Source organism: Poromitra crassiceps (genome assembly GCF_964638095.1).
Source record: "Poromitra crassiceps genome assembly, chromosome: 8".
NCBI classification, from domain to species: Eukaryota; Metazoa; Chordata; class Actinopteri; order Beryciformes; family Melamphaidae; genus Poromitra; species Poromitra crassiceps.
Window position 1 is genome coordinate 36,477,434 of NC_139629.1, and position 22,500 is coordinate 36,499,933.

A 22,500-nucleotide genomic window follows, 5' to 3' on the forward strand; every position below is an offset into this window, starting at 1 on the left:
TGTGAGGAGGTGAGGAGGGAGGGAGGGGAGAGGGGAGAGGAGGAGAGGGGGAGAGGATGAGGAGGAGGAGGGGAGAGGAGAGGAGAGGAGGGGGGGAGGGGAGAGAGGAGAGGAGGAGGGGGGGAGGGGAGAGGAGGAGAGGGGGGAGGGGAGAGGAGGGGACGGGGGGGGAGGAGGGGACGGGGGGGAGAGGAGGAGGGGAGGGGTTGCTACATCGCTGCCTGTGTTTGTACCTTTGGGAGCCCTTGTCTGCCAGCCTCCTCCAGCCCTATAGCTACTGCAAAGCCCTCTCCTTGGTGTGTTTGTGTGAGGAGTGTGTGTGTGTGTGTGTGTGTGTGTGTGTGTGTGTGTGTGTGTGTGTGTGTGTGTGTGTGTGTGTTTATAGGTGTTACCTGACAGGCCTAATTGGCCCGTCATACCATCAGTTAAAAGTTGCAGTAAAGCATTCCTCTACTTCATGCTCTCACCCACATAGGAGAGATATTTGGACCAGGCAACATAGAACACGCACACACACACACACACACACACACACACACACACACACACACACACTCACACTCACACTCACACGCACACACACACTCACACTCACACTCACACATACGCACACACACACGCACACACTCTCTCTTTTTATGTAGGCACTAAAAACTCTGACTCAGTCCTCCTTCGGGATATGCTTTGTTATTGCCTACAAGCCCTAAGAAACATTTAGCTGACGGTTTTAACAGCCATCGGTCAGCTCTCTGTAGAGCCCACTCATTCAGCCTACAGTGTGCTTCAGTGATGCTGAGCACACACACTCACACACACACGCACACACGCACGCACACACACACACACACTCACACTCACACGCACACACGCACACGCACACACACACACACACACACACACACACACACACACACACACACACACACGCACGCGCACACACACACACACACACACACACACACACACACTCACACACACACACTCACACACACACGGGGAACCTTTGGCATTTGACAACTCAAATGATCTTACCATGGCTCGTGATCCGGATCTGAAAGACTTTCCACAGTGTTTCACTTTACCTAACAAGTGGGTCTGATTGCCATTGTCCCTTTGTCATTGTAACTACAATAGTGATGACAGGCAACATTATAATCACATCTTTTTGTGTGTGTTTCATACAAGAGCAGTCCTGCTTCTCACAAAAAAAACACTCCTTCACCCACTTTCATCTTCAATAAGATAAATCCATATACAGCGATGCAATCTTGAATACAAAATCCGATGAAAGTGTGAATCGACCAATGCATTATTTAATTCCATGTCAATACAGAGCTGTTAATGTGACAGTTATTGATACTGCTGTGATCGGTCTCTGGCGTTTTCTCAATAACACTTGGAGGCGTGACCCAGATTTGGCCGTTTGCTGAACTCTCGGTGAAAGAACCACTAATTGCATGGTTGACCACCGTCGGCCCCTGGGTGGCAGCATCACAGCCTGCTGGCTGCAGTGTCTCTTTCCAGGAGGAGAAGAAGAAGAAGAAGTGATCTAGCCTCTTACATATTGAAAAAAGCAGGCTCTTCATCCTCCATGCAGATGGTCTTATTACATGTGAATGTTTTTCCCTGCTTTCAAGTCGAGGGGGATTTCTCCAGTTTGGGCTCTGGCTGCTACTCTACTGTACCATTGAAAAATCCAAAACATTTTCTCAAAGTTGTGAGAGATGTTGATTAGATTTGAGAAAATACAGCCTCCATTTCCTCCGGCATCTTTGGGGAAAGCAATTTAGTGCCGTTTGCTTCCTCAGGGAAGCTTGAGAAAACAATGTGAGAAAGATTTCTGATTTCTTTTACAACAAGACGCTTGATGCTTGATGCTTGATGCTCGCAGGCAAATAGTGTAGTGGGAGGAAGAAAGTGAACAGTTGAATCGTTGGCTTTGATGACCTGTAGCCTACTAGGCTGACTTCTGTTGTAGAGCAGGGAGGGGGGCGGGACTAGGCGGTGACTGGGACTAGGCTTGTCGCGATTTTAGGTGTTACCGGTGTTACACGGTGTTGGGGGGATTACACCGATTACATAACGTGCCCACCGGTAACACCTTTTGTTTTTATGGAGGAAGAATTGAAAGGAAAACTCCGCAGTTTCAGCGTGCGCCGGTGTAAATTAGAAGCGCTCCCTCTGGGCTGCAGTGTGGCTCCGCTGTTCTGGTTAGACCAGCAACTAACGTTAGTTAACGCTATACGTCTTATGAACACAAATGATGCCCTCCTCATACACATGTAGGTAAGACCCTTAGCTAAGCCTGCATGCGTGTGCATTCTGTTGTCACTGCGGGCCATCTCTGGAAATGTGCCTTTTTTTTCCACAGCGAAAAGTCGATGCTAACTTAGCATCAATGCTAACGGGAGGGAGGACTTACCAGCATTCAGTCATTGCCTGCTTACTGCTGCATGCTGGTATTGTTAATCCCATGTCAGAAAAAGTCTCCAGGTGTGTCGCTAACGTTAGTTTCTTTTGAGAAAGATTGTCTCCACGGGCGTCTGAAAAGTTGTCTCGAGTCAGATGTAGCCATGAGTTGTGATGCAGCCAGTGTTGTATGACTGTGAGCGTCCATGCTAACGTTAGTACTTTAAACAGCAGCAGCGTGCGTCTTGTCTCTATGAACCTACAGAATGGATGGTTAAAGCATAGACTCTTGCTTACTTTAAAACTTGTATTATCAACATACATATAACGTAACGTTCGCTCTAGTCTAGCTGCTATGGATACCCGACTGGTGTCTCACTGTTATTGTTCCCGGGAACAACATGCACTAGTAGGAACTAACAATTCTATTGTTTACATTTCCCGGTGTAACCGGTAATACCGGTCTGGTCACGTGCTTATCATTCTGTGTGAAAATGTTCACACCGTGGCATCACTAACTGGGACTACGTGGTGACTGGGACTAGGTGGTGACTGGGACTACGTGGTGACTGGGACTAGGTGGTGACTGGGACTAGGTGGTGACTGGGACTACGTGGTAACTGGGACTACGTGGTGACTGGGACTAGGTGGTGACTGGGACTACGTGGTGACTGGGACTACGTGGTGACTGGGACTAGGTGGTGACTGGGACTAGGTGGTGACTGGGACTAGGTGGTGACTGGGACTACGTGGTAACTGGGACTACGTGGTGACTGGGACTAGGTGGTGACTGGGACTAGGTGGTGACTGGGACTACGTGGTGACTGGCACCAGGTGGTGACTGGGACTAGGTGGTGACTGGGACTACGTGGTGACTGGGACTAGGTGGTGACTGGGACTAGGTGGGACTAGGTGGTGACTGGGACTAGGTGGTGACTGGGACTACGTGGTGACTGGTACCAGGTGGTGACTGGGACTACGTGGTGACTGGGACTACGTGGTGACTGGCACCAGGTGGTGACTGGGACTACGTGGTGACTGGGACTAGGTGGTGACTGGCACCAGGTGGTGACTGGGACTAGGTGGTGACTGGGACTAGGTGGTGACTGGGACTAGGTGGTGACTGGGACTAGGTGGTGACTGGGACTAGGTGGTGACTGGGACTACGTGGTGACTGGGACTAGGTGGTGACTGGGACTACGTGGTGACTGGGACTAGGTGGTGACTGGGACTAGGTGGTGACTGGGACTATACGTGGTGACTGGCACCAGGTGGTGACTGGGACTAGGTGGTGACTGGGACTAGGTGGTGACTGGCACTAGGTGGGACTAGGTGGTGACTGGGACTAGGTGGTGACTGGGACTAGGTGGTGACTGGAACTAGGTGGGACTAGGTGGTGACTGGGACTAGGTGGTGACTGGCACTAGGTGGGACTAGGTGGTGACTGGGACTAGGTGGTGACTGGAACTAGGTGGGACTAGGTGATGACTGGGACTAGGTGGTGACTGGGACTAGGTGGTGACTGGGACTAGGTGGTGACTGGGAGCTGAGACTGGGAGGGGAGGTTGATGGATATTAGGGTCAGAGAGGGAAGGGCAGTCTTGAAACATACACCCCCCCCCCCCCCACCCCACACACACACACACACACACACACACACACACACACACACACACACACACACACATCGACCTTGGGATCACTGTCCCAGACAAATGGTACCCGAGCGAGTCTGCATGTCTCTGGAGGGCGGCTGAACAGACGGGGAGGGCGGAGGAGGGCGGAGGAGGGCGAGTCAAAGCAAACCCAAATCCTGCAGGGCCCCAACTCACTGGAAACTGCTGACAACAGCAGTCCCTCTCATAGTGAACTGGACTGTTACACTCTGAAAGACAACAGCAGTCCCTCTCATAGTGAACTGGACTGTTACACTCTGAAAGACAAAAGCAGTCCCTCTCATAGTGAACTGCACTGTGAAGCTGTGTTCACACCGAGATATTTATTTTTCCCCCTTTGCTCGATTCAACCCTTTGGAATCGCTCTGTCACTGTGTTTAAATCGCTCATCAACAGGCACACGAATTGACGGACATCTGGGGGCTATAACGTTACGAAATGTCATGATGTTTGTCCACTACGAGCCACTAGGGGTGGGGGAAAAAATCGATTCACCTAAGTATCGCGATTTTTAATGTCACGATTTTTTGGATCGATCTTTTATTCTAGAATCGATAATCGCAAAAAAAAAAAAAAAAAAAAAAATTTTGTGCTTGCAGTCAGGCCACTCACTGAACAGCAGGCCAGGCGCCGCCTACTGGTTTACTAGTGGTTTTATTACTTTATTAGTTAGTCTGAAGTAATAATTACACTTCAGGGTTAAAGTGGGTGCATCTCATTGTAAAATTGGACTTCAAACGGCCCAAATCTGGCTTCAAACGGCCCAAATTTCACGCGCGTTGGCCCATATCGGCCTGGCCTGCTTGGTATCTAATGCCCGGCCTGAATTATGATCCCAGTCCGCCCCTGTTTTTAACTATATCGCCCAGCCCTACTCATGATATATAATATACAGTCTCTAGTGTATGATTCAACTTTTCCCATGTTCTAATCTAGTGTAAAAAAGCAAACAAACTGAAAAAATAAAATAAAAAAATAAACAAAAATCGCAATAAATCGTAATATCGAATCGCAATAATCGTAGAATCGCAATACTTAAGAATCGCAATATAAATCGAATCGGCACCCAAGAATCGTGATAGTATCGAATCGGGAGATAAGTGAATCGCCACAGCCCTACGAGCCACCGTAGTTGTTTACAAGCTAAGCCTATCAGCGTGCTCCTAATGCGAGCTCTATACCGGTAGTACAGACTTCCCTTCATGTCAGCTCAATGCGGTTTGTTGCCACACAATAAACCAGCGGTTTGTTCGAAGCCAGTGTGATCCTTGACTCGCTCTCACACGGCAGCCAATCAGCGTTGAACAGCGAGCGACTGATGCCAGCGTATTTCATCTCGGGCGACGAGCGTATTTTCTCCCTATCGCTCTGTCTCTGTCGCTCGGACGCCCAGCGATTTTTCTCCCGGGCGAATATACGCTCAATCGCTCGTTTGCATTGACTTTGTATGTAAACTCGATGCCAGCGAAAAACTTTAATAGGTCGGTGTGAACGCAGCTTTACACAGCAGTGTTGAGGGGTAACTCATTACAAAAGTAACATACAGTATTACATGTAATATATTACTTTTAGCAGTAACTCAGTAATATAACTTATTACCAATAGGATTTCAGTAATATTATACCAGTCAAGTAACACAAGAAGTTACAAATTGAGTTGATACATTTTCATCAAAGCACATATTTAAATGAAGATACAATTATTTCCTAATCAAATAGTTTTTTTTATGCAAATAACCACTATAGATGACAATAACAAAGGAAAAGGATCATATTTTAGAATTTTGAATTGTTTACACTGACTTCAAGACGGTTGGAATTATTTTTGCGATGGTTCCAGGGGAGGCGATGTCATTCTGCTACTGCTGTTATTTTGGTGAAAGTAATGCAAAAGTAGTGTAATAAGTAACATGTTACTCTACACAGACAGTAATATTGTAAAGTAACTTATTACTTTCAAATGAAAGTAACTAATACTATGTAGTATATTACATTTTGAAAGTAACTTGCCCAACACTGCTCATAGTGAACTGGACTGTACACTCTGAAAGACAACAGCAGTCCCTCTCATAGCCTCACATAACCGTTAGGAACCACCTCCTGTCCACCACCAGCTCCTCCTGACCCGCGGGACCCAGGGCCACAGGCAGTCCTGCAGACACCACACAGACACATGCTGACCTTACAGTATTCTCCACTCCTCTCACACTGTGTTCAGTCCAGTCGGCTCAGACGCTATCAGATGGCTCGCTGCAGGCCCTTTAGGCATCGCACTATAGCACATAGTGATACCCACTCTGGGGCGGGCCTCCAGGGAACACGGACCTATACTGTACGTATTCAAATCCATCGTTGAATTTGTCGGCTATATCGATCCGTGAAAACGCACCGCACCACAACCACCAGAGAGGAGCCCGGCGGGTTTGTGCTTTGGTCTTTAACCACAGAACGGCTGGAGGGGAAAAGGGCAAACTGAATGAAGTGGAGTCATGGCTGCTGTGTGGAAATGAGATGATGTGCTTCTGCTGTGTAAATACCTTTTGGCTGCGTCGGAAGTGTGTCTGCTGGAGTGTGTGAGTGTGTGCGTGTGCGTGCGTGTGTGTGTGTGTGCGTGTGTGTGTGTGAGAGTGTTTTTGGGGGTTTGTGTGTGTGTGTGTTTGGAGGTGTGTGTGTGCGTGTGTGTGTGTTTTTGGGTGTGTGTGTGTGTGTTTCTCGGGGTGTGTGTGTGTGTGTGCGTTTGTGTGTGTGTGTGTGTGTGTGTGTGCGTAGCCCCAGAACAACAGACCTAACTGTCCCGCTTCTAAACTGAGATGGATGCGCAGACCAGAGACACGTTCCCCTGAGTCTTCATGTTGTTTCAGCACAGAAATGCTGCAGACAAAGTTAGGGGAAGTTTGTGCTGAAAAGAGACTTTTCTTCCTCTGATACTCTCTCTCTCCACAGAGGGGCTTTTCTCTTCCTGGGAGAGGCTTTATACAGCCTGATCCCTCTCTCTCTCTCTCTCTCTCTGTCTCTCTCTCTCTCTCTCTCTCTCTCTCTCTCTCTCTCTCTCTCTCTCTCTCTCTCTCTGTCTCTCTCTCTCTCTCTCTCTCTCTCTCTCTCTCTCTGCCTTGCCTCATAATCACCGCTAAAGCCCGGCCTGATTGTCAAAAGACTCGTTGATTCTCTCGTTTTCGCTCTCGGTCGCTCTCTCCCTCTCTCTCTTTCTCCCTCTCTCTCTCCCTGTCCCTCTCTCCATCTCTCTCCCTCTCTCTCTCCCTCTCTCTCTCTCTCTCCCTCTCTCTCTCCCTCTCTCTCTTTCTCTCTCTCTCTCTGCCTCTCTCTCTCTCTCTCTCCATCTCTCTCTCTCTCTCCCTCCCTCTCTCCATCTCTCTCCCTCTCTCTCTCTCTCTCCCTCTCCCTCTCCCTCTCCATCTCTCTCCCTCTCTCTCTCTCCCTCTCTCTCTTTCTCCCTCTCTCTCTGCCTCTCTCTCTCTCTCCATCTCTCTCTTTCTCCCTCTCTCTCTCTCCCTCTCTCTCTCTGCCTCGCTCTCTCTCTCTCCCTCTCTCTCTCTCTCTCTCTGCCTCGCTCTGTCGTTTCTCCTCCTTCATTATCTGCACAAACACCCAAGGCAGCCGGAGAGTAAGAGAGGGATGAATAATTAATGAACATACAGTAGAACAGTGTCAAGCAAATGTACAACGCTTTGTTTTCAATCATGGGGATGTGATTTACTCAGCAGGAACGTAGGGGAGAAGAGGTGTCAAGAGATTGTGATTATGAAGAGATTGTGTAAGAGGCATTTCACAGTCCTTTATTCTATTTCTGCTTCTGATACACCGTCCCCCCCCCCCCCCTCTGCTGCTCCGCCCTCTGCCGATCTGGGGAGAGCCGTAGACTAGCACCATGCTTCCTCCGACACATGCGCAGTTGCCAGTCGCTTCTTTGATCACCTGACAGCGGGGAGCTTCGCCGGCAGGACGTAGCACATGGGAGGATCACGCCATTCCCACCAGTTCCCGGTTCCGCCCCGACCCAGAGTGTTTTATTCTGTTTGGTTATTTTTAAGCTGTGCAGCCACTTCCGTACATGACGTGTGTGTGTGTGTGCGTCCGTCTGTTTGTAGCATGAGACTAGGGGGCGGGGCTAGGCAAGCGGGTTCGTAGCTAGAGATAGGAAGATGGTAGAGAGTGTGGATTTAAGGGGTGGCTAGGGGGAGTGGCTAGGGGGAGGGCGGAGGAAGGGGGCGGTGCTAGGGAAAAGGGGGCCGTAGCTAGGGATAGGAAGAGTACTCTACTACTATTCATGCAAGTGTGTCGGCCATTGTTGAGAGGCATTTAGTGGCATTGTGTGTGTGTGTGTGTGGTGGGGCTGCGGGCAGCAGTGCTTTAGCTCAGGACGTAGATCGGGGGAATCGGAAGGTTCCCGGTTCGAGGCTCGCTCCTGACGAAGTGTCCTTGAGCAAGACACCGAACCCCCTAACCGCTCCCGACGAGCAGTTAGCACCTCGCATGGCTGCAGGCGGTGTGTGAATGTGAGGTATATTCATGTTTAAGCACTTTGGCTAATCGATATAACATACGCTCTATAAAGACTCTGTTCTATGTGTTCCTGACTCAAATCCATACAAACAGCAACACACACCGTGATTGGTTGGAGGGCTGAGAGCTCAGGCTCCACTGAGCCCCCCCCCTCTGTGGGAGACATGGCTGCAGATTGATGAGGACCAATCAGGCGCCTCTGCACTTGTTTAGAGGAATACTAATCTGTCACTAACGAGATGCTGATTAGACAAAAACAATCTCTTTGTGAAGGTGTGTGTGTGTGTGTATAATATGTATGAATAATACAGTATGAATAGCTTTGTGTTTGCCCCGTATTCCTTCCCTGTGTCTTCTCTCAGTCACTCCATCAAATGTAAATGATATATTCATTAGATTCATAATGAATGATTTGATTTTTCTAGCAAACCCAAGAGAGGTATTTTAGGGTCAAACATGACCAAGCTCCATCTAGGACCTAATTATGTTCTGCTGGCATTTTTGGATTTTCACCCAGAGAAAGTGGGTCTGTGAAGTAAAGTGAATCGGTGTTCAACCCAACAGAACCGTAGCAAAAGCTGCTTAATTCTTTTGGACGTTAGGATGCCACGGGCCATCCATATATCCAGGACACAGTCAGTGTCTGGTACAGTGCTGCGCTGGTCCAGTGCTGCAGTGCACTTCCCCTGTATTTAAAAGCAAGGCTAGCCAGGTTTGGAGGCACACAGTTTCCAGCATGGCTGCTCTGAAGCTGGACTGAACAATTCAAAACAAGGAGATAATCAATACCCCGATTTCCCCCAGAAGGAAACCATTATTTTTTGAAAAACGTTACTGTTTTTGCCCATTTCCAATGTTGTTCTCTGCAACACGGTCTGAGCTGCTGCTGCTCGTGGAAAGACAAAGGAGAATACACACGCACACACAGGCACACACACACACACACACACACACACACACACACACACACACACACACACACACACACACACACACACACACACACACACACACACACACAGATATACACACACACACACACACACACACACAGATATACACACACACACACACACGCAGATAAATACACACACACACACACACACACACACAGATACACACACACACACACACACACACACACACACACACACACACACACACACACACACACACACACACACACACACACACACACACACACACACACACACACACACACACAGCTAGCCCCAGGTCCTGGTCTTGATCTTTTCTTCTCTCTTTCCTCTGGACCACAACACAACACAACACAACACAACACAACACAACACAACACAACACAACACAGTCTTTCATGGAGCAGCTCGAGATAACACCAACTTTGTAGCACCGAGGCTACAATTAAAGTTAGCCATCGCACTTCTGCCAGCAGGAACTTTGCCGTAGAAAAAAGACACTCACTTTTTTCGCTTCATCAGGCTAAAAGTAGTTTTTTTTGTTTGTTTCCTTGTTGATTTGTGCTTTGTCAGTTAAACAGGACAGAGTGATCCATTCCTCCCAATTTCTCAAAAGCATATATGAACATAAAATGTGCATAAAATGAACGTTAAATCAATATTGAAACCCAACAAGTGGGTTGGCCTTGATGTTTGTTTGACAGCGAATGAATAGCTTTGAGTTTGCTTGACGTTAGAAACTAAATGAATGTATTTGTTTGTAGCTGGCTGGGGTTAGAGCCTTTTCTCAAGCACTAAACCACAGGTGAGAACCTTTATAATTGTATAATCCACTCGAATGGAACAACATGTTTGGTTCATTCTGACCTCACTCTATTTCTGGATGGACACAAGGTGCAGAACAACATGTCCACAAACTGTGTCTCTCTCTGTGTGTGTGTGTGTGTGTGTGTGTGTGTGTGTGTGTGTGTGTGTGTGTGTGTGTGTGTGTGTGTGTGTGTGTGTGTGTATATGTATCTGTGTGCGCGTGTGTGTGTGTGTGTATATATCTGTGTGTATATGTGCATATGTTTGTGTGTGTGTGTGTGTGTGTGTGTATATATCTGTGTGTGTGTGCACGCATACTAATGGCATTCTGTTAAAAGGAGCTAGTCACTGGCAAAGCCCTCTCGTGGAGGAGGAGGAGGAGGAGCCTCCCCCCTGAGGGGCTTCACACACCCTCTCCTCCATCAGAGGCGAGTTCCTCCTCCATCAGTGGACGTGGCCCTCTTACTCAGTCAGCGGGCGAGCGAGCCGCTGCAGGACTCCAGTCCGCTCTGATTAGACCACACACTCCCCGCGGCCACTCTGATCAGCAGCCATACTCCTGTCTCATCATCCATCCATCTCTCCATCCCGCCCTCTGTGCTCGTCTCTCTCTCCCTCTCTCTACAGTAGGTCTCTCTGTCTGTCTCTCCTCTCTCCTCCCATCCATCTCTCCATCTGTCTCCGTCTCTCGGGAGGCCAGCCCAATTAACCTGTTTAAACAGCCATCTGAGCAGCCCAGCCATTCCAATGTGTCCGTGTGAGGGAGAGCCAGTTCACTCTCAGCTGAGCCAGGATCCCAGCTTCATACCTCCACCACCCCCACCCCCCTTCCATTGCTCATCCTCCCCTCCTCCTCCTCTTTCTCCATCTCTTGTAGAGTTGTAGACTAGCACACCTGCCTCCTCCCTTACATGTACAGTCGCCAGCCACTTCTTTTCACCTGACAGTGAGGAGTTTCACCGCCAGGATGTAGCGCTATTCCCCCGGGTTCTCCTCGCCCCCGAGCTGGCGCCTCGATCGACCAGGGGAGGCACTGGTGCAGCGGCCAGGACACACGCCCTTAATCCGGATTCCCAAATGCAGACACGGAGATAACACGGGGGCTCGAACCTGTGACCCTCAGCGTGTTGGTAGGCAGGGAATCTACCGCTGCACTACCCAGGCGCCTTAGCCGCTGCAATCTGCCTATATGCCTGTTTTCTTCTCCTCTATTGTCCTCTTTCATTCCATCTCTCTGTCTCTCTGATGGCTGCACTCTCTCCATCCCCTCATCCACCTGCTGCCCATCCCCTCTCTCCACCTGCTCTCACCCTCTTTCTGTCACCACTCCACTTCCCCGTGGCCCTCCCTCCCTCCCCCGCGGCCCTCCCTTCCCCGCAGCCCTCCCCCCCTCCCCCGCGGCCCTCCCTTCCCCGCACCGCGGCCCTCCCTTCCCCGCACCGCGGCCCTCCCTTCCCCGCGGCCCTCCCTTCCCCGCACCGCAGCCCTCCCTCCCTCCATTCTCACTTCCCTTTCAACACTTGTCACCTACGTCCTGGCGGGTCCAGAGACCACGAGAAGGTCACGACTCTTTACAGCGTTCCTCTCCTCCTTGTCCTTGTCTTGTTGGAGGGAGATGAGGAACTTTAATTAGAAGAGAGGGGGAGAATAAAGGGCAGAGTTGGGAGGAGGAGCGGATGAGAAAGAAATACATGCGGGAATCATCCAATATCCTCAGATTCCTCTCTATGTCCACATAAGCAACATACTCAACAAACATTGTCTTCCAAACAATATTGATAAAGAAGTAAGAAAACACATTCACTGCTTGTGGGAGGAGCAGGAGGCAAGCTTGGGGTTGGACAGCCGAAGCCGCGGAAGTGATACTAAAAGCTGTAGTTCCTTGAATGGCCACTTGTGGCTGGCTCCCCGTTCACTCCCATCTTAAAATACCCAACTTACAATGCCCCACATTCTATATAGCTAATTTCACCTTTTATAACAACTGTACGTGGGGTGAATTTCTATATAACTCACCCGTTTAGAGTAGAATAGACGATAGAAACGACGATGTTTTGGGGATGATTGACAGCAATGACAGGTTGCCTGTCCAGTGATCGCGCAGCTCGCAGATCACGGACCAATAGCAGGCTGAGCTGTGGCTCTGGGAAACACCTGATCTTGTGCGATCTCACGCGAGCCGTGCAAGAACCTCAAGATGGCGACGGCCACACTTAGGCTTCAAAACAGGGGTCCAAAAACCCAACGGGTGAAGTCCGTCCATATGGGGAGGATCAGGCACATGGCACAGTGTGACTTACGGGTGCTCCAAAAAATCGATTCTGAAAGGATCGCGATTCTTAATGCCACGATTCCTGGATCGATTCCAAACTCCCAAGAATCGATTCTTAAAATCGTAAAAAAAAAAAAAATGTTTACATTGCACCTGAACGCAACATGCAAGATACCGGCTGAATAAGTGTCCAAATGTTCATGTCATTTGTGTACTGTACTGCCACGGTGCCCCCACCTCTTGCACTTAAGAACTCTGGTTAATGTATTCCCCCCAAAATCTATAAATCCTTCTCAAAGTTTACAGATCCCCCCCAGCCTATAAATCCATCTTATCTGAAGAACATAAGGGGGGAATTCCCCCCTAGTTTGCAAAATGAATTTAGGCCCTGACTGTAATACAGAAGTTGAATTTGAAATTCAGCATTAATACATTTGTCATTTTTTGTCTTATATTTACCTTTGTGTGTTATTGCAATATAAAACTACATAATTGAGAATCGATTCTAGATTCTGGAATCGAGAATCGTTGGAATCGAGAATCGATTCTGGAATCGGATCCCAGGAATCGGAATCGGATCGGATCGTGGCTTAGCCGGATCGGAGCACCCCTAGTGTGACTGCTCTCTTTGGGCCGGCTGCTTGGCACAGCACGGCGTCTGTGTTCTGTGTCAGATCAATGCAGAACCCGGGCCCGCTGCTTTCAGAGACTTGTTAATGTGCCGTCAGCCCGCTGGGCTTTGGGCAGGTTTTCAGAACCTGTCTTATAGTTCTACTGTATATATCGACCCAATGGCGTGTGGGCCTGTGTGTGTGTGTTGATGGAGAGGTACAATTGGCACTGTCTTTATATTTAATTGGTGCATGGAGAAGTCAGCCTCTGGGTGCTCTGATTGGACGCTTGGCCTGTCACTCTATTGCTGTGCCGTTTTTGGAGCACTCAGTTCAGCTTGTCACCGTTGAGACAGGAAGGCAATCATAAAGAGTAAATGACCCCCCCCCCCCCCCACACACACACACGCACACACACACACACACACACACACACACACACACACACACACACATAATGCTTTATAAACACCTGTCTCTGTGGATTTTGGAAAACAAGTAAATGTGCATAATAAGGTGGTGGTGGCAGAGCGGCCGTACAATTCCTCAAATGTCAATTTGTTGTGCCAGAGATTTTTCTTCCTACATAACATTTTCTCCAGTAGTCTGATGACAGTAATGATTAAGAATCACAGGCAGAGAGAGAGACAGAACGAGAAGAGAGGTAGCAAACAACAGAACCTCTGGACACCTCTGGAAAAATCAGGAATGCTCCAGTGCTCTGTTACACACACACACCACACATGGATTACACACCTGCACGTTAGTACATGTTACTTACACATTAATTACACAGCTGCACGTTAGTACATGTTACTTACACATTAATTACACACCTGCACGTTAGTACATGTTACTTACACATTAATTACACACCTGCACGTTAGTACATGTTACTTACACATTAATTACGCATCTGCACGTTAGTACATGTTACTTACACATTAATTACGCACCTGCACGTTAGTACATGTTACTTACACATTAATTACACACCTGCACGTTAGTACATGTTACTTACACATTAATTACACACCTGCACGTTAGTACATGTTACTTACACATTAATTACACACCTGCACGTTAGTACATGTTACTTACACATTAATTACACACCTGCACGTTAGTACATGTTACTTACACATTAATTACACACCTGCACGTTAGTACATGTTACTTACACACCTGCACGTTAGTACATGTTACTTACACATTAATTACGCACCTGCACGTTGGTACATGTTACTTACACATTAATTACGCACCTGCACGTTAGTACATGTTACTTACACATTAATTACACACCTGCACGTTAGTACATGTTACTTACACATTAATTACGCACCTGCACGTTAGTACATGTTACTTACACATTAATTACACACCTGCACGGTAGTACATGTTACTTACACATTAATTACGCACCTGCACGTTAGTACATGTTACTTACACATTAATTACGCACCTGCACGTTAGTACATGTTACTTACACATTAATTACACACCTGCACGTTAGTACATGTTACTTACACATTAATTATTGCAACATACATGCACACACACCAAAATACAAACAAGGCAACAGTAAATCATGCAGGATGCCCCCTCTGTCTTGGAACCAGTATGTCTCCTTGTTTTGACCTCTAATATAATAGCTCCACCCGTGGGCCAATTAGTGCTTGAAAATGCTGAGGCGCAGTTTTGAGATGCATCACGGCCTCACGTTTTTTCAAAGTCTGACCAGCGGTGTTGGCGATGGCACACAGCAAACAAAACAGATGTTGTAGTGCCCCCTCAGGCCAAATCAGTGCAGTTTTTTTTAAATGCCATAATTGAGCAGTGAGACCTACCATTCCCATAAGGTTCGTGAAAATAATCAGCTGCATCCAACATATTGTGTATGACAACACAGACAATTAAACAAATGTTTTGTCGCGCCCCCATCGGGCCAATAAGTGACTTTGAAAATGCTGGAAAGGAGCAATAACACACATCATTCCCCAAAGTTTCATCAAAATCCAAAATCAATAGCGTCCGAGAAATTGCGCGCGACGCACGGAACAAACGGACAGACGGCCCGGGGGCCGATCCATATCCCTCCGTCAATTTCATCGTGGGGGACTGCCCCCCTCTGTCAGCCCCTCCCTCACCCCCCCCCCCCCCCCCCCCCCCCCGCCCCCTCTGTCAGCCCCTCCCTCACTGAAGCCACAGGCGTCTGCCAGCCATGACCGCAGCAGCACTGCACTGCTGGCCACATGCCCAGCTCTGAGAGAGATGAGAGAGAATGACTGGAGGACAGAGAGAGAGAAAGTGGCACCAAACCACCTGCTGCTTGTTATGTTTCAGTGTTTGACTGTTTCACTTAGCATCACAATAAAGCTTGTTTTCAGAGAGATTTCTGACTTCCTTTTTTGTTAATATAATCAGGCAGTGTTCCAAAAACTCTATTTGCACAGCAGGCACATTTGCCAACTGGTGAGTTTGTTATTACGCCCCCGCCCTCGCCCCGGTGTGATCCTCCCACGCGTTATGTCCTGCCCGCTGAAACTCCTCCTCGCTGTCAGGTGACGAGAAGCGGCTGGCGGCTTCACATGTATCGGAGGAAGCATGTGCTAGTCTACACATCTCTCCCCAGATTGGCAGAGGGGGGGTTGAAGCAAGCAATGACCGGGACAGTAGGGTGGAATTGGCAAGTACAATGGACCTTTTTCACAGCGTTTCATTTTGAAAAGGGCCTATATTGCAGAGAAAATGGGAGAAAATTCTGAAGAAGAAAAAACTTGATTCAAACAAAGAGAAATGTACAGATGTGTAGAAGTGTACAGTTATGCAGAGAGAGAGACAGACTGATGAACAACAGAGGCTCTTCTCCCTCTTGGGTTGGGTGTGGACATATGGGTAATCCACCCATTATGTCCTGTCTAGACCAGGACACTGGTGCTTCCTCAACACCTGCTGCCTGGAGTGGACAGGCCAGCGTGTGGTTGAGTCCTGCTCATCTGGCTCAGCTGGCTGCCTGAGCGTCTGGCCTCAGACAGAAGGTTAGCCACGTGATCACACACATATTTAGGGGCTCACCGGGCTCACGGAGACAGAACAAAGAGCAGGATCTCCCCACGTCATGGAAGCCTGGCTTCAGCTGTTGCACAGACGTGGGAGGATGAGAGGATGAGAGGGTGAGCGTGGACCGTGAGGGGGGGTAGGACCCTGCAGGGCCGTGGGGAGTTAGGACCCTGCAGCCCAGGGTTAGGCTTCCATATGATGTCTAGACGAGGTAATCCCTGGGAGAGAGAGAGAGAGAGGCGGCCTGGTGGGGAGGGGAGGAGGTGAGGGTGGTGGACTAGGAAGGAGAGGAGGCCTCAAGCCAAAGCACGAGCTAGACTGTCTGTGACTCACCTTCTCATCAAGGGTGTAGGCCGGGTCCCCTTTAGTGAAGCTGTTGCATGTTAGATCGCCGCTCTGGCGGCAGGTGCCAGTATAGGTCACAAGGCCCGCCTCCCCATGTTAGTGGATGGGGAAATGGGCAACCGAAATAATCACAGTACACGTCGGATAATTTTTTTCCAAAGGTGGTTTGTATCATTTTAGATACCGTAAATTCCGGACTATAAGCCGCACCGGTGTATAAGCCGCACCTGCAAAGTTGACTATTTTTTTCTTATATAAGCCGCACCGGACTATAAGCCGCGGGTGTTTTAATGGTATTTTTTTTTTTTTTTTTTTTGTGTGTTTTAATGTTTAATTACCATATGTAAGGGTTCATGCACAGAGGGGATTGTCGGGAAAGAGATGGCTGTTTGAGGAAGCTCCCATTTATTAACATTTCAACAAAACAACATAACACAACACCACCTGTGTTGTTTTTTACAGTGCACACAGTGTCATACAGTGTGGTGAAAAGAGGGCAAGAGAGGAAATTAAAACTTATGATAGTTATATAGGATTTATAGTTAGAAAGAGTGCTAAAAAAGAGAGTTTTTTTTATTTTTTTGAAAAAATCCATAGATAAGCCGCACCGTTATATAAGCCGCAGGGGCCAAAAAAGGCCAAAAAACGGGAAAAAAGGTGCGGCTTATAGTCCGGAATTTACGGTAGTTATTATCATGCTAATGCTTGTGCAAGTGGTCATTTTTCTGATCAGTTTGTTTTTAAGTACGGTAGTTATTTGACATATAAAAAGGGATGATTGACAGCTGTGGCAGCCAGTCTCAAGCCATCATTGGCTGTACAGGCTCTTCATATTATAGATCTAGGGTTAGTTTTACATAGACAAGACACAGTGCTGCTTTGATCTGTTGTACCAGACATATCAAGGGACCGCAATAAAAAGGACATTGTTTTGAGAAAGGTGCGCGAGGAAGTAACGTTGGTTGGGGACTGAAGTAGTAAGTTCAGAAAATATGTGTTTTATTAGTTACTCCAGCTACGTTATCGGTCATTTTAATACACAATGGTTTTAATGGACGCAGGCTAGCATTAGCCCATATATATATATGTATATATATATATATATATATATATATATATATATATATATATATATATATATATATATATGTATATATATAGATATATAGATATATATATATCTTATATCATATATCTTTAAAGGAGTGCAGGGAGGAGGTGGTGTTTCTTCTACCAGGGAACGAGGGGTATTTACTGAACAGCCATAATCCTTATGATTAACATTAGCTGTTATGGCTCATTTCACGTCATGTTCATTTAAAACCATTATTTTGCTCGATGTAAGGAGAGGCCTCTTTACTGTATGTTATAGTGTGTCTGTGTGTGTGTGTGTGTGTGTGTGTGTGTGTGTGTGTGTGTGTGTGTGTGTGTGTGTGCGTGCGTGTGCGTGTGTGTGTGTGTGTGTGTGTGTGTGTGTGTGTGTGCATTCTGTATCCGTATTTGAGCGTGTCAGTTCATCTAGAGGGCATCTCAGTATAAACAGAAGGTATCAAAGAGGAGGATGGGACGATGTGTGTGTGTGTGTGTGTGTGTGTGTGTGTGTGTGTGTGTGTGTGTGTGTGTGTGCGTGTGTGCGTGCGTGCGTGCGTGTGTATAAACAGAAGGTATAAAAGAGGAGGGTGGGACGATGTGTGCGGCCTTCATAGTGAGGAGAGGTGACATCATGGCTGCCAGAGATAGGCAGCAAGACCAGAAGCCTCTGCCTTTAGATTCAAAGGATAATGTGTCACACACACACACACACACACACACACACACACACACACACACACACACACACACACACACACACACACACACACACACACACACACACACACACACACACACGTACTGAGCATTGAGGGCTGTTAAAATACTCCACGGAATCATTCAGTGAGAGTGACTACCCTTATTAAATATGATTATATTGTATACTGGTGTTTGGGTTGTTTAGACAGAGTACTGTTTGCATATGTACATTTAAGGCAGAAAATATTTAATATTTGATGACTGAAAGAAAACCACATACCCTTCCTCTAGAGCAGAGGTTCTCAAATGTTTTTCAGTCAAGGACCCCTTACAAGATAGAAAATATACCGGGGACCCACCCCTCATTGTGATTTGTGATTTTGGGCTAAGCTTAACTGTTTCCATGGTTTTAAATTGATACGTTTGTTAGATTAGAATGTAATCCATGAACCATTTTAGATTTAAATCATAACATGTTTTCGTTGAACTATGAAGCTTTTGCAAAAAAATATATACAGTACATGTATATATTTTTTTTATTTTCCTGAAAACTTTTCACTGACCCCCTGGCAAAGTGCCATGGACCCCTGGGGGTCCCCGGACCCCCATTTGAGAACCACTGCTCTAGAGCACCCCCACCATATCCAAACCCTAACCCCAACCAAGTGGCTACCAGTGCCTGACAGTGCGTCACTATGAGACGCACACTGAGTACCCTGCTCGTTAACATCTGATGCACAAGGTGCGGAACAAAACAGCTGAATTTGACGTCCTCGGACTGACAATGTGTTGCAACACTTGGTGGTTTTTGACATGAGATCTAGACTAATAGTGAGAAATTGCCACCGCACACAAACATACATTTAATAGACTGTATATTTAGGCTATGCATGTGTGTATGTGCAAATGTTTCATGATGTATTTTATATGTCTGAACATTTTGTGTGCACAGCAACGTTTGAACTGAAGTCCTATGCGGTGTCACATACACTACTCCGCTGTGTCCGCTTCATTACCTTCCACTGAAACCAATGGTGCGTGTATTTAACTGCGTTCTCCTCCTCTCTCCTCGTCTTGTGTCTGCAGTGAAGTTTGATGACTGCAGGGGGAACGAAGAGGTGGTCTTCCAGAGCAGTGACCCCAGCTTCAGCGTGCGGACAGATGGCTCCATCTTTGCCCAGGGACCAGCGGCCAGCCTGGACGAACCGGTCCAGTTCAAACTGAGCGCGAGTGGTCCACACACACCCGTCTGGGAGACTGTGATCCAACTGGCACTGATTGACCCACCACCACCGTCTCCCCGACAGAACGGCAATGAGGTGAGATACACGTGCACGCACCCACACACACACACACACACACACACACACACACACACACTCACACACGCACACACACACACACACACACACGCGCACACACACACACGCACACACACACACGCACCCAGACACTCACATCCACACATATACCGTTTCAAATGTCAATTATTCTCCCAGAGTTTCTTCTCCTTGGCATATTTTCTCCAGTGGTCTGGTGATCGTAACGACTTAGAATCAGGTCAAAACTCCTTGGGGCATCAGACAGTGAGAGAGAGAGAGAGAGAGCAGGAAGGGTGAAAGTAGTACATGGTTAAGAGCGATAGAATCAGCCTGCCACAGGGGGAGAGGACCATTCCCCTCACCCAGAAGATGTTATTGGAAAAGTTCCCGGGCCTCGGCGACCCCCAGGTGTCCTCTGACACTATTTAAGAGCAGGTAGGACTGCAGCTCCACCGTCCCCATTACCACAGGACCAGCCTGCTAAACCATCCTCCTGACCACGTGAAACTCACATTCCCTTTCGTTTCGCCTGGGCCAATCGGAGACCTGCCGCCTCGTCGTTGACAACGCAACTGGCCAATCAGGGAAGCCGCTGGCAACAAAGTATGTCAGCTCCCCGAAGCAGCGAGCAGTAACGTTAATAAACGAGTAAACACGGCCGTAAGTGCAGGGAAACAGTTCAACGGGGGGCCACTTTTCACGGACTGAACCCAAAGACGAGACTGGAGCGCACGCTTTCACTGGCAATGTATTTAATAAGGTGCAACGACTGACATTTCAATACACACTGCGTCTTCTTCACAGCCAGAAGTGCAGTTATCGCAGAAATAGACTCAATAGCAACAATAAAACAAGAACAAGAGCATGCAGCGGCAAAGTTTCTCGGCGGAAAAGACGTTTTCGCCGTTCTTCCTAATGGATTTGGAGTGGATTTGGCGACGCTGATTGGCTGAAGACGGAGTTGATCTGTCAAGGTCCTCCCACCAACTGACCAATCACTGTGGACGGATTAGAGTCCAGACTGATACCTAGAGAATGTGAGATCACGTTATGGAGATGGGTTTTAACCATGCTAGCACTAGGACCGCACAGCCACATCTGATCTGATCAATATCAGCACGAGTGTTCATCAGTTTAGGTAATGACAACACACATGATTATGGGCCCGTGTTCACTCTAGAGGTCTCACAGGAGGAGGAGGAGTCTGACATAATACGTTCCTGACAAGATCAACTCCAGCTGAGATGATGGATCTCTTAAAAGTCCAAATATCTGACGAGGATCCCACTAAGTCTCAGAGTAGACTTACTTGGTTTTTGTTTTTTCTGACACTCCGGTGGAATTTGCAATTTGTTTGAACATGGTTGGCAAATACAGTATATTGAATCCAGCATTTGTTTACAAACTATCTTGTTTAGAAATAATAAAAATAATAATAATAATCAAGCATCCATGCTTCCATGATTTGAAAGGCAATCCATTTTGTGTGAAAGGGCTTTAGCCAACAGCACTCAAGGACAATCTACAGCCTCCAATACAATACAGTACTGTAGTTGCATGTCTCTTGTACTGTGGGAGGAAACCCATAGCCCAACAACTTAAGTTCTGTCTAAACTCAGACTCAAACTCAACTCAACAATCCAGCGCATCAGCAGGAAACATCAATTGAAATGGACCCAATATAATAACTAAAAAAGTGTTCCAGAGTGACGTGCTTTTTCATCTGTTTACATCATTACCATTGTGACCACTGTGCCTCCACTGACGCGCAGAGATCTTTGCTTGAAAGTTGTGTTTGAGATCCAAAAGATGCCATTAAACACTCCAGAAGTGCTGATATGAGGCGGTTTGTGCTCAAAACGCCACTCGAAGCCGAGCCTTAGTCAGCCTTAACTGCTGCTACCTCTGTGCCCAGCTCAACTTCCAATTTAAGCGAAGCACAAGGCGACGTTCTGCAAAAATAGAGATGATTTGTTATGACAGAATCCCAGCGCGCCACGCGGCACAGCGTCGGCACCGCGCGCCTCGTGACAGCATCCGAGATGGATTTTAGAAAGCCTTTTTTGAACCGCACTGCCATCAGAGTTAAGCACACCAGCGAGTCTCGCTGCTCTGATGTTTCTGTAAGCAAAAGGTGAACATAAGATGAGTAAAAAAAATCCCCTCTTATGTCAGCATTGTTACTTTGAATGTTCCCGGGGATTTGATTTCTCCATCTTGTTTGACTTCTTTGACAGGATTTAAATGCAGGTGTAGCTGTCGAGAGCTCGTTCTGACGTTTAAAAATCGTAATATTAAATCGTTTTTGTAGCTATATTTCCAGAATGAAGCCAGTTGTGGAAGCACAGAGAGTAATGGAGACGGAGAGACGACCAACAAAGGCTATATTAGTGGGAGTGGGTGGAAAGATGAGTATGTTGTTACAGGTTAGCTACAGCTATATTAGTGGGAGTGGGTGGAAAGATGAGTATGTTGTTACAGGTTAGCTACAGCTAAGGCTATATTAGTGGGAGTGGGTGGAAAGATGAGTATGTTGTTACAGGTTAGCTACAGCTAAGGCTATATTAGTGGGAGTGGGTGGAAAGATGAGCATGTTGTTACAGGTTAGCTACAGCTAAGGCTATATTAGTGGGAGTGGGTGGAAAGATGAGTATGTTGTTACAGGTTAGCTACAGCTAAGGCTATATTAGTGGGAGTGGGTGGAAAGATGAGTATGTTGTTACAGGTTAGCTACAGCTAAGGCTAT

The 22,500-nt window shown here is 47.4% G+C and overlaps 1 protein-coding gene across 1 annotated transcript in view; it reads left to right on the forward strand.

Annotated features, from left to right (window-relative positions):
* Positions 1-22,500, forward strand: part of LOC310781349 (cadherin-4-like) — a gene marked incomplete at both ends in the record, with an annotated part of 346,500 nt that overhangs the window by 222,945 nt on the left and 101,055 nt on the right. The window contains one exon of the mRNA XM_083641961.1: positions 19,519-19,751. Coding sequence (XP_083498087.1) covers positions 19,519-19,751 — 233 coding nt within the window. The remainder of the gene's footprint in view (positions 1-19,518; positions 19,752-22,500) is intronic.